Source organism: Diaporthe batatas (genome assembly GCF_019321695.1).
Source record: "Diaporthe batatas strain CRI 302-4 chromosome Unknown Contig00018, whole genome shotgun sequence".
Lineage (NCBI taxonomy): Eukaryota > Fungi > Ascomycota > Sordariomycetes > Diaporthales > Diaporthaceae > Diaporthe > Diaporthe batatas.
The window spans coordinates 460,691-473,657 of record NW_025408565.1 but is presented as its reverse complement, the minus strand read 5'-3'; the positions used below and the strand labels follow the sequence as shown (position 1 = coordinate 473,657).

At 35.6% G+C, this 12,967-nt stretch overlaps 2 protein-coding genes across 2 annotated transcripts; one reads left to right on the top strand and one right to left on the bottom strand.

Annotated features, from left to right (window-relative positions):
- Nucleotides 1-5,857: 5,857 nt before the first annotated feature.
- On the bottom strand, nt 5,858-8,723 carry KVR01_012286 (uncharacterized protein; the record flags this gene model as incomplete). The annotated part of the gene is made up of 6 exons (XM_044782892.1): nt 5,858-5,890; nt 5,943-6,298; nt 6,355-7,258; nt 7,309-7,588; nt 7,667-7,745; nt 7,817-8,723. 6 exons carry the CDS (start codon nt 8,721-8,723, stop codon nt 5,858-5,860), a joined length of 2,559 nt encoding a protein of 852 aa, XP_044638864.1.
- A 548-nt stretch (nt 8,724-9,271) lies between these two features.
- Nucleotides 9,272-12,761, top strand: KVR01_012225 (uncharacterized protein). Its single transcript, XM_044781575.1, has 10 exons — nt 9,272-9,596; nt 9,740-9,763; nt 9,870-9,988; nt 10,068-10,576; nt 10,664-10,974; nt 11,027-11,242; nt 11,327-11,557; nt 11,738-11,797; nt 11,903-12,099; nt 12,167-12,761. The coding sequence occupies exons 1-10, from the start codon at nt 9,486-9,488 to the stop codon at nt 12,660-12,662; spliced, it is 2,274 nt and encodes a 757-aa protein (XP_044638803.1). The 5' UTR covers nt 9,272-9,485; the 3' UTR covers nt 12,663-12,761.
- Nucleotides 12,762-12,967: the final 206 nt, after the last annotated feature.

Sequence of the window (12,967 nt, the reverse complement as noted above, 5' to 3'; positions counted from 1 at the left end):
CGGTCCATGCTGTATATTCTCCGGTGTCTCGAGAATCGCTGGCTGTAAGCGAGTAAGCCAGAAGTAATAGTTTGCTGCGTTAGCTCCCTTAGTGATGCCTATGGTCCTGTTAGAACTTCATTCGTTTGCGAACTGCTTCAACACTTACTTGTTGTATACGCAAACATAAGTGCTGCGTTCTGCCCAGCAAAAAATATGCCCATGAATGACACGAAGAACTGGTAGAATGTCACACTCCCCTCGGAGACTAATTTGCAGCAGGGCTGCCATACACTACACTACATGCACTAAGCTTACCAATGGAATATAAATATAAATACTTTAGCCTTTAATATAAATATAATATAATATAAAGGCCTTTAATATAAATATATATAATATAGTAGGTTAAAAATTAAAATATAAATATAGGGGAGTAGTAGTGCGCCTTATAAGGCGCATACCTAATTTAAATATATGCCTTATAAGGCGTAAAAAGTATAAAAAGAAAAATATTAATTTATAAACTATTTATATAAATAAATATATATTAAATAATAATATAATATAATATAAATTTTTAATAATAAACTTATAATAATTAAAAGATTTCTTTATAATAATATAAATAAAATTAAAAATAAACTAAATAAAATTACCCTATACCTTATAAGGCATATACCTTAATTATATATACGCCTTATTAGGCGCACCTACTAGCCCTATTATATGCCCGTCCTTATTCCTAACTATTTTTATTAAAGGCAATATATTATAACTTTCTTATAGTTTATTATATACTTGCTTAAACTATTACTTTAAATCTTTTTTATTATTATTAAATAAAATAATATTTTTTTTTCTAATATTAATTACTTCTTATAAGTACTATAAATATAATATTTAATATAAAGAAATTATATTTGCTTTAAAGCTACTTTAAAAAGCTATTACTATATATAAGGACAATAAAAATAACCTCTTAACCTTAACGCTCATTACTACAATAAAAAAAAAATTTAAAGCCATTTATAACAAATATAGGTATTTACCTCTTTAATTATATTAATATAATAATAAATCCTTAATATTATTATTAATAGAATATATCTTTTATTACTAATATTAATACTTGTCCATTAAGCCTATATAGTTTATAGTTTTAAGTGCTAAATTTATTAAAAATAATATTAAAAATAAAAAGCTTAATAAAAAGGCATTACTTAATTAAATATATAAATTATTCTAATACTTGCTAAATATATATTTAAAAAACCTTTATTACTTAGCTATAGGTTTCTTTAAGTAAAAAATAATATTTTTATTTTTATATTCCTGCTTTTAAATTACTTATATTACAGCCTTAGCATTAAATACTCACTCCTTTTTCTTATTTTATATATTTTTAAAAAAAGCCCATTAATATGCTAAATAAAGGGCTATTATAATATAATAAATAAATAATTCATTAAGCTTAGCATAATAAAAATTTAACTTTTTTTATATATAATTTATATTAATTATAAAATATTTTAATTTAAAAAACCCTTTAATAACTTTTTTTTATATTTTAAGGCATTTTAAAAAAAACTTAAAGCCTATAATAACACCCCAAATACTATTATATACCTCTTTAAAACCATTTTTTTATTTTTAAATCTAGCTATTACCCTTAAATACTTTAAGCATATTATTAATATCCTTAAAAACTTTACTTATAATTATAATTATATTCTAATTTCTTTTTATTAACTTTATTTTTATAAAAATAAAAGGGTATTTTAAATTAAAATATATAGCAGCAAATAATATATTACTAATAGTTATTTTATTTTTACTATAATATTAAAAGAATAAATAAAGCCTAATAACTTAATAAATAATAATAAATATAAATAGCTAGCATATTAAAATATATATAACCACTTCTAATATTATTTAATATATAAAGTTTATTTTATCCTTATTTATAAAAGTTCTTTTAAATTTTATATAACCAACTAGTTAGTTAATTAGACTAATAAATAATAATAATAAGTACTATAAGCTTAATAATAAAGCTAGTTTTACCACTTTACATATTATAATTTAACATTTATATTATTTAAATTAAAAGGTTTTTAAATAATACAATATTATTTCCAAATAATAAAGTACTTATAACCAAATTAATAATATATTTAAAATAATAAATATAACATTTAGGGCTATTAATATTAAAAGCTAGCCTAGTTTTTTATTATTATATTATTATTACTTATATTATTTAAAATAAAATACCCAACCTTATTTATAATTTTAAATACTTATAAAACCTTAAATATATATAATATAATATTTTATTTAATATAATTGCTAATAAGTTTTAATATATTAAAATAAGCTTTTATAAGTATATAAATTTATTAAAATAAAATATTATAATATTATATATAAAATATTAGTTATTTAAATACTAGCTATTAAATATAATATAAATTATTTTTAAATATTTTATAAAACCTTAATTATTATAAATTTAAACTTATTATATATAGTAATAAGCTTTAATTATAATAAGGTTTGTTTAAAAATTACATTTATTTTTACAACTAAAAGGTTTAAATATTTAAATATAATATATAAGGCTTAAAATTTAATAAAGTAAAAAGGGAGGTTTTTAATAATAATAAGGCATAAAAGTTTTTACTAAAAAACGTTTTTATTAAAGTTGCCAATTAGATTGCTTATAATTATTTAGTTTTTTAAATTAGTAGTATTTAGCTACTAAAATTTAGTAATATTTTATATTTTAAATATAAATTGGTTTTAAATTTTAGCCTTTATAGGCCTTAATATATTTTTAAACTAATTTTATATTTTATAGTTTAATTAAAAATGGAATTTAATATTTTAAAAACCCCCTTTAATATAATTATAAAATACTTTAAAAAACTTTTTTTATATATAATAGCAATAAACCTATTTATACTTTTAATTTATAGAACTTTTAATATTAAAGCTATACTTTTAAGGCTAACTTTAAGGCTTTTTAAAGCGCTAAAATTTAGTAAATTTTAAAAAATAAACCTAAAAAAAAATATTTTAAAATAGCTTTAATATAGGCTATTTTTTTAATAATATAATATTAATAATAGGCTATATTATTTAAAAATTAAATATATATTAAGTAATAAATAAGGAATATTTAATAATTTATAGGAAATTATTTTTTAGGCCTTAAGTTAATATATATATAATTTAATTTATTATTGCGCCTTATAAAGTATAAAAATAATTTAAATATGCGCCTTATAAGGCGTACTAACTTTATAATATAAGCAAAATAATTATATATAAATTTAATTAAATTTTAATAGTTTTTACTTTATTTTATTTTATAATTAGTTTTTATATATTTAGTATACTATTATTTTTATGCTTTATAAAGCATATACTTAAATTACTTATATGTCTTGCAAGGTGTATATATATAATTTATAATTTATAATATGCCTTATATATAAAATTATTTAGCAAAATGTTAATAATAAATAGATTCTATAAATATAGTTTTAACTCTTATAGCTTTAATATTTAATATATTATTATTCTTATACCTTGTAAGGCGCATACTTAAATTACTTATATACCTTATAAGGCGTGCATATATAATCTATAATTTATAATATACCTTGTATATAAAATTATCTAGTAAAATATTAATAGCAAGTAAATCCTATTATATATAAATATAATTTTAACTTTTAGGGCCTTAATTCTTTATATATCCTATAAATAAAATAGTATAATAAATTGCTATTTAATGGGCCAAAATAAAATCTTTTAACTAGGCTATTAAATATTAAATATTAACTATTATTAAAAAAATAATATAATATATTATATATATTAGCTATAAAATAATTAAAAAAAAATATAATATATTATATATACTAGCTATAAGGCTATTATTACTTATATTATATATTTTAATTAAAAAACTTATTTAGGTTATTATTAGTAAAATATTAAAAACTTTATTTAGCCAAATTTATATTTAATAAAAACTTTACTTGTTAGTATTATTTAAACTGGCAAGCCTTTTTATTAAAACTTATTAAAAAAAAGTAATGGCAAATATTTTTAAATAAAAAAATTAGGGTTTTAGTTATTTAAATATAATTTTACTGGCCCTATTTATATAAAAAGGCGGCTATATTACTTTTAAATATTACCTTTAAAAGTTTATTTTTTAACTTTTTTCCCTTAAAAATCCCTAAGTTTAAGCTTATACCTATTAAAGAGGAAAATAGTAGCGCCATACTTATATTAATAGAAGTTATTAGCAAAATAATTTCTTTAAATAAAGAAATTTGTTTAATAAACTTAAAAAACCTAAATTTATTAACCTTTATATTGCCCATTTTAATATTATTAAAAGAATTTTTTTTTATAAAATTTTAGCTTTTATAGGCCTTAACTTTATTATAAGCTATAAAAATGTAATTTAAAAATGTTTAAATTAAATAAATTTTATTAGTATTAATATATTTAAAGCCTTTTAAAAGTGTTTTTTTATAATTAGGTAAATATTAATATAAGAGGAGAAAAGGGAAAGGGGAATAAGTAAAAAAAAAAAAAGAAAAAAAAGGAATTACTATAAGGTTAAAAATTAAAAGGCTAAAAAAGTATATTATTTAGGTAATAAAATTTATTAAAGTAAAAACTAGGCTAATAGATTATTAATAACTAGTAAATTTATAATTATATGTGCAATTAGTATAATAGTGTGTAAAAACTTTATATAAAAACTAATTATAATAAGGTTAATTATATAACCTAATTATAAATTATAATTATTAATATACTTTTAGTATATAAATATTTTAATATAACTAGCAATTTAAATTATAGTTATAATAAAATTTTTAAAACTAAAAAACTTATATATATTTATTTAATAGAATAAGCTAACTACTAAAAAGTAAATAGTAGATAGGTTTTAAATATATTTAATATTTATATTATTAGGTGGCATATTATTAAAGTAGGCTTACTATATTTTAAATATAATAGCCTAAATAACGTTTTAGGCCATTTAAAACTCTATAAGTATATTAATAGTAATTTATAATATATATATAAAGGTAAAATTTATGTGCATTATTAAAAGCTTTAATAGCTATATTTTTAAATAATAATAATATATTAAAATGCATAAATAAGTAGGAAATAATAATTATATTTAATTTTTATTTTAAAATATATAGATATAATAATAAAAGCCTTAAATAAAAGTTTTTAATATTTATAAAAGTTATAATATAATATAATATAATATTAGTTTTATAAATAAAATTTAAAAATAATAGGTTATAAATTATAATTTTATTTTAATTTAAAGTAGTTTATATTTATACCTAAAAAGGCGTGTATTTTAATTAGCTTTATATCTTTTTAAATATAAGCTTTAATAAATTACCTAAATAATACCTTAAAGCTTTTAATATTTTAAAGCTTTTAATACTTTAAAACTATATTTATATTTTAAAGCTTATTTAAAGCCTTTTATATAGCAGCTAGCAAACTTTATTAAAATATATAATGCTTATATATATATAAATATATGCCTTATAAAGCATATTAATAATTTAAATATATGCTTTATAAGGCGTAAAATAAGGTTTATAATTAACCTTTATAAACTTAATTATAGCTATTTAAAACCCTAAAAATTTAATAATTTTATATTAAAACCTACTATATTATATATACTGGACTTTTTAATATAATATAATAAATTTTAAAATACTCTTAGTATAATGGGGTGTAGTGGGCTTATTTACATGTACTATACTATATTGATTATATTGAGTGTAGTGAGCGGCAGCCCTGGTTAGTAGGGGCGGAATTCCGGCGAAAACCCCGACTAGCCCAAGTCTCCAAGAAACCACGATGGCGAGGATACTAGAGGCGGTGACACTAATCATTGCGATGACGACGAGGGAGATGTTGAACCCCATTAACTCGGTGATGGCTTGAGAGTGGGAATCTAGGCGGCCCGCCAGCGCGCCAACGGTGTTCTCGGCCCTGTCGAAGAATTCAATGTCTTGGCGAAGCATGGATTCCAGCATGTTCTTCCTGAACTTCTGATTCAGTGTTTGCGCGACGATGTTGGTGAGCCAGCCCAGTGAGAAGTAGACGATGAAACATCCTATGCCCATCACAAAGAACATAAGGGCTAGAAAATCTCCGCGTCCACGCAATTCGTCCAAGGGGAGTTGGAAAATGTCCATCACTCCGCCTAGGAGCACTGCTTGTCCCGGAAACACGCCACCTAAGCAGTCGTTAGTTCTGCCAACGTACGCAACCGTGGAACATATTCTGACTTACTTGCTACGAGACAAAGGAGAATCATAGCCGCGTAGATCCTATTCAGCTCCGGTGTAGTCCACACCATTGAGAATATTACCCCAAAAAGGCCATTCTGCTTGAAATTCTCATAGTTGTCCCGGTCACCGAGACGGTGCAATCGTAGCCTGTCGGCGGTCGGGTACCGCGTGATCGACTGAGAGAGTTCGTTCTCTGTTTGTTGCTCTATCTTAATCTCATCCTCCTCGTCAGAGGTCGAAGTTGTGTCGGCTGCACTAGAGTTCAGGTTCTGTGCGTGAACGAGACGAGAGTAAGCGCCGTCAGCAGCCAGGAGCGAGTCGTGAGTCCCTTGCTCGAGAATACGTCCTTTTGACATGACCACGATGTTGTGGGCTTCCCTGATGGTCGCAAGCTTGTGAGCAATCACGATGGTAGTCCGGTCTTTGGAAACGTTATTGAGCGCCTTTTGGACAATGTCCTCAGCGTGCGGGTCCAAAGCACTGGTAGCTTCATCGAGGAGGAGAACGCTGGGCTCTGAGATGATGCTTCTAGCGATTGCTAATCTCTGCTTCTGACCGCCGCTGAGAAGGCCGCCCCGCTCACCAATGCGCGTGTTGTAGCCTTCTGGCAGCTTCGAGATGAACTCATGAGCAAAGGCGAATTGGGCGGCTTGCTCGACCTTTTTCTGTTGCTCCTCGAGGGTTGCATGTTCCCAAGGAGTTCCAACCAGGCCATTTGCGATATTTTCGAAAGCAGTTCCGTTTAAAAGTACCGGCTCTTGCTGGACAAGGCGTACGTTGGTGCGGAGCCAATTGAGGTTGAGGCTCTCGATTGCTCGTCCATCAAGCTCGATGGTTCCTGAGCGAGGCATGTACCACCTTTCAAGTAGACCTATAATGGTCGACTTGCCAGACCCACTAGCTCCCTGTGGCATGATTCAGCGTCTTTTCTCTCCATTTGATCAAAGCTACCTACCACAAGCGCAGTCACTTTCCCAGCTGGGACGTGCAACGAAAAGTCCTCGAGCACAGTCACACCTAGCCTCGTAGGATACTCGAAGCCGATGTTTTTAATCTCGATGACTCCTTGAGTTTTAGTGGGCCGCTCACCACCTTCGTGAAAAGGATTTATCTGAGAGGGTCTGTCGATGAGTGTGAACAGCTGAGCGGCGGCAGCCCCGGCTCGTTGGAAGGAGACAGTGTATGGAGCGATGATGGTGATGTTGAGGACGGCTACAATGACCGAAAGAAGTACGCTATTCAAGTTTTATAAGCTATGACAACCACCTGGGCAAATAGTGCATGGAAGAATTTGCGCAATGGACCGGACTCACGTGAATACAGTTCCTAGGGAATCCACTTCCCCGCTGGCGAACATCCTGACGCCTTGCCAGAACGCCAGGCCCATCCCAGCTGATGTGTTTCAGTATATTGGTCCAGGAGATAAGCGACAGAATGATGCGATATTGAAGAGGGTCACGAACCATAGACCACAAAGTACTCGATGCTGAAAAGGGCGCCATAAAGGGGACTCTTTCTGTCACCTAGGCTCCTTGCATGCGCAATATAGGTAGCATAGCGGGCAACGAGCCTTTGGCGAAGGCCAAAAGCGTGTACGGTCCTTGCCGTGGACAGGACGCTCTCGGCATATGCACCTGCCTTTCCATAGATGTCCAGCATCTGGCCTTCAATCTTGGCTTCCATTGAGGCAACAACCCCCATCAGAATGATAAGGGCAGGAGCAATGCAAAGAAGAATCAGGGTCAGCTTCCACTGGCTGACGAATGCTATAATGAAAGAAGCCACAAAAGTTGCTGCGGACTGAGCGAGCAGGGCGAGCTTTTCTGCGATGCCAGACTGGATCAGGTTCCCATTTGACGTAGCTTGCATCGAAATAGATCCAGCTGTTCCTTGGTCGTAGAAGGCAACCTCCTGACTGAGAGCTGATTTCAGATACTGTCGTCGAATGTTTCGGACGATATGGTAGCCACAATAGTTCGAAAGGGTCGTGTACACGTAGGTTAGAAATAGCCTACCAATTCCGATGTAGACGAAATATAAGCAATATGTTGTGACATCGCCCAGGAATTCGTCTCTTGAACTTCGGCCTGCGACGAAATTACTCAATGTGCTGACGAAATCACCGAGCACGAGGTTGACGAGAGCCAGGCCAACTCCGGATCCAAAAGCAGCGAGGAAGGCCACTGCCTCCAGGACGATATGTATTGGCTCAGCATAGGTGAAGATTCGGAAATATGCTGCGCCGGCGGTTACTGTGAGACCTTGGCCGTCAGGTCGGGTTGAAAACTGATCTGCAGGCTCGACCGGCGTCTTTAATCCTGGCCTCTGGGCGTGCTTCTCTTCCGCGATTGGCAAAGAGCCGTCTGCCATCGTGAAAACTGGAGAGGTTGTAGTATTTTGGGGGGAAGCCTTGGATGGAACAAACAGGCTCATGCCACAAATGAGCAGTAATTATTGCTGGCACCTTTTCGAAGTTTTATGGCAGGACGAAACAAATTTTGATAAACAAGTCCATGAGAGTGATGAAAATGGACACAGGAATGCATTACCGGTATATAGTTGGGGCGGGACCATTGCACGCCCAGGCATGCTAAAGATCGCGAAACAATTGACATACATGTGGGCCAATATCGATCCGAATCATATGCACCAAGATCTGCCACGGAAGCCAAGTCTTCCACGCCGCTACTTCTTTCGGCGGACTCGCACGTAAGTTGCGGCTATACTAATCCAGATCACATGTATCAGGAGCCCTCGGCCTCCGAGTGCTTGGCCACCTGGGCACTGGGGTCTGTTCGCTGACGCGGCTGACTAAACCAAGGAGGAGTAGGGAGGCTCGGAGCTCGCACCCCTCGGGCTGCTAGCTCTGGTCCGTCGGAGTCAATGCTCGGTGCTCTTCTTGCCTCTTCTCTGCCAAAGGGTCACCCACATTCAGACATTCCTGAAGGACCCCCCTCTTGTGTTCTATGTCTGGTCCGCCTCCGAAGACCCCTGTTTTGTAACGTGTTGGATTTAGGTGCATACCGGGCGCACAGCAGGACACCCAACCTTCAATGTTACGCGTACTGGGCGACACTGGCGTAACCGGGCACATTTCCGCTGCTGGCGATCCGACTACCGAGAACGGCTCAAATGGGCGGGGAGGATGAAAATCTCAGCAGCCATGCCGAAATGTCCGGTGTAATTGCGCATAGTGATGTGGCTGGCGGAGATCTGGGGCCGGAAACCAGGAGCCGGCGTGCGGTAGGTATTTATTGGATTACATACGTGTGCACTTGGGCACCTCGCCTTTGCCGGTGCCCACTCGTCATCAATCCAACCAATGTGATGTACAGACTGTATTCCACTAAAGGGGCTTCCAGGCTGACAATGATATCTGGTCGCAGTGTGAACCATGCCGCTCACGCAAGGTAACTCCCCACTATGGCATCTTTACATACAGATTTTCATTCAAATATTTCTGCCACAGCATATTCAACTCCCCAACTGCGGCTAACGAGGCATTCTGGAGGATAGGTTGGTTGTGATAGGGGCCAGCCATGCTCCACCTGTGTTCGCTCTCAGGTGACATGTATCTACGCGGCTCCCCAAAGCAAACGCCCACAACGGCAGCGAATACTCATATCCCCCCAATAGTAAGATTATTTTAAGCATTAGATCATCTCTCAAGGCTCGTCTCGTCTGCATCTCGCTAACCACATCTATGATTTAAAGCGAAAGAAAGATTGATCGTATCGAGGAAAGGCTCGCAAGCTTGGTTGACCTGCTCGGCAACCTCAAAGTGGAACCGCCGCCCCAAGCCTCTGACAGGCAGGCCAAAGTCCTTCTTCCGCACAACCACGAACAGACTCCGAGTAGCTCCGTTCCCACCCCAGCCTCCATACCGGCTTCCACCTCGAGCTATAGTTGTGTGCGAGGACCCCCGACTACACACACCGACACCTCCGACCCTGCCTTCGTTGGAGAGTCGTCTATGGCCGCGCAGTACGACTTCGCCAACAACTTTCTTGAGCAGGCCCTGCATGCCGGACCACTGCAGGACTTCCGGCTTGAAATGGATGAGACCTTGGGCGCACTTCGTTCTCTGGTCCACGCCCGGAAAACGCACACTGACACCAGAGAGGCCGTTTTCCCACACGCCAGAAGCCCCTTGCCCTCCCAGCCATTCGCACGATCGCTTCCAAACGCGACTACAGCAATGGCCAGTATAAGTGTTGCAAAGGGTTAGCAGCTACCTCTGTAACAGCAATCCTGTGGGCATCGTTGTGCTATTGTCCATTAAGACACTGACTAATTAACTGATACCACAGACAACTTCCGTCTCAATTATCTATGGTTATGCAACATTATGTCGATTGATAGCTTCACTGCTCGTGCCATCAAAGTGTTGTTCTCATCTGAGTATTCGGAAGCAGAGTACATAATCGTCAGCATCGGTCTCTATTGGCTGTTCAATGTCCTTACCATCGCGGTGCCCGATCAAAAGCTGGGTAGTCACCTCCGCCGGGAAGACTTGGTCAAAGAAGGACTGTTGTGTCGCGAAAACCTTGAGACTAGTCTGTCGACACTTCCATTCAACTTGCCAAGCGACCAGGACCACATAGAAGCTCTAATTATGGCGGTAAGAGGTGGCGTTCCCGCCCGCGTTGAGCTACTCACTGAGATCGTGACAGGCCTTCTACGCTGTCGACAACTCCAAGCCGTCCCTGGCCTGGTCATTCTGCTCAGCCTCAGCGCAAAGATGTCTCAGCCTCGGCCTTCACCGGGATCATGTCGTGAACCAAAACAACGATTTTCGGAATCGGAATCAATGGCTCTTCTGGACCACTTATGTGATAGACAAGGCCCTTTCACTCCGTCTTGGTCGTCCTTCAAATCTTCCTGACTATGTGAGAACTCCCCGATCGCGTAGATACGAGGGTACGAGGACATATTTCATCATGAGGACGCCGTTAACATGCCACCGTCTACAGGATATCACTGTATTACCCCCGAATCCTTCTCTGAACCCGGGTCCCGAGCCCTGGTCATTTTCAGACCTCACTTTCGTATCATGGATTCATGTCGCCCGGATCCAAGGACGCGCCTATGAGGAGTTGTACAGTCCTGCGGCTCTAAGGCAGTCAGACCAGGTTCGACGGGCCCGGGTAAAGGCCATGGCAGATGAGGTCAAGGCAGTCATGCAACGTAGTGAACAAGTAAATGTGAGTATTGACAGCTCATATTATCCAATCAGGAATCATCAGAGCTGTATTGTCTTACGAACCCTCACAGCCAATGTCGCTAGCAATTCTTTCCATCATTTTAGCCTGGTCATTCCTTTTCATTGGACTTAGGTTATACAATATTGAAACCAATTGATAATGACTAATTATTTATATTAGAAACAGTCTAAAGACCATCTCGAATGGGCTACTACAATAGATATCGACACCTATCAACTGGTTAGCACCACCTTTCACCAGTCACACATTCCCATCCTTCATGTGTTGGAACACTCTTAAATGCAATCAACCGAGGATCCGCAGAAGCACTGACGTGGCCGGCAGATGCTCATGATGGATAAAGTATTAAACTTGTCGGTCTTGACACTGCTCTATCGAGCAATCCCTTCTCCGCCAGGCTCCGCGTCGACGTTTACACCAGAGTGCGTTGAAACTGCACGTTTGGCCCTCGAAAGGCATGAAGAGTGTGTGCAGCATCTAAAACCCTATGATTCACAGGTCCAGGTGCTTTATCTGCATTGGTAAGTCTAGCCGTTCTCATGAACATTGAACATAATAGCATTCAAGGCTGAAAAAGAGAACAAATAGGACGATTCATTATAACCCGTTTAACCCGTTCATTGTCATATTCTGTCATGTCATCGAGACAAGTGACATGAGCGATCTAAACCGACTCCACGATTGTCTGGCCTCTTTTGAACCCTTGTCGAAAACCTCCGAGGCGACCGCACGTATTCACCGGCTATTCAATGTTCTGTATAATGTTGCTCTGAAATATGTCGAGGTCAAGCAAAATCAGGAGCAGGCTTCAGTCAGCCGAGAATTCGATGCCTATCTCACCGCACTAGGGTTCAACCCAGGTGGATTGATGGACGTCAGGCAGGACGGCGATGGTACGGAAGGGTCCACTTTAGCAGGGACTGGTATTTCTGTTACCATGCAAGACTATTCAGGGCTAGAGGGAGTACAGATGTCCAACCAAGACGTAAATGCTCAAGGCATGCTGCAACAAGGCATGCTGCTTGGTGGTTGGTTCCACAGCAATCAGCAGATGATGGGTTTGTTGGAAGAGGACACCCTCTGAAATGCTGCCCCAGTTTCTTGATGGCCAACAACTTACTCCCGTGGCTCTTAACAAACAGAAGATTCCAAGGGAAGTCTCAGAGATTCATCAGCGAGCCCTCAACAACCCTCTTTTGATGAAGCTCCGTTTTCACGTCCTGGAACATTCGGGGTCGAGTCAAAACGAATCCTTTGGTATCACCGCAGACATTAAAGGCTGACAGGGTATACTTGGTAGGGCATGAACAGAAGTCTTGTACGATGAGCGATGGCACTACAATGTAGAATTCGGGTAAATAGAAAGGAAAAGACCACCACTTCCCTCTC

What these genes read in the sequence shown, in the direction of transcription:
- KVR01_012225 (XM_044781575.1), top strand. Translation starts at nt 9,486, where the DNA reads ATGGGCGGGGAGGATGAAAATCTCAGCAGCCATGCCGAAATGTCCGGT. An exon ending in AAACCAGGAGCCGGCGTGCG is followed by an intron (nt 9,597 to 9,739) that starts GTAGGTATTTAT and finishes ATCTGGTCGCAG; the next exon opens with TGTGAACCATGCCGCTCACG. An exon ending in CTTCAAATCTTCCTGACTAT is followed by an intron (nt 11,243 to 11,326) that starts GTGAGAACTCCC and finishes CACCGTCTACAG; the next exon opens with GATATCACTGTATTACCCCC.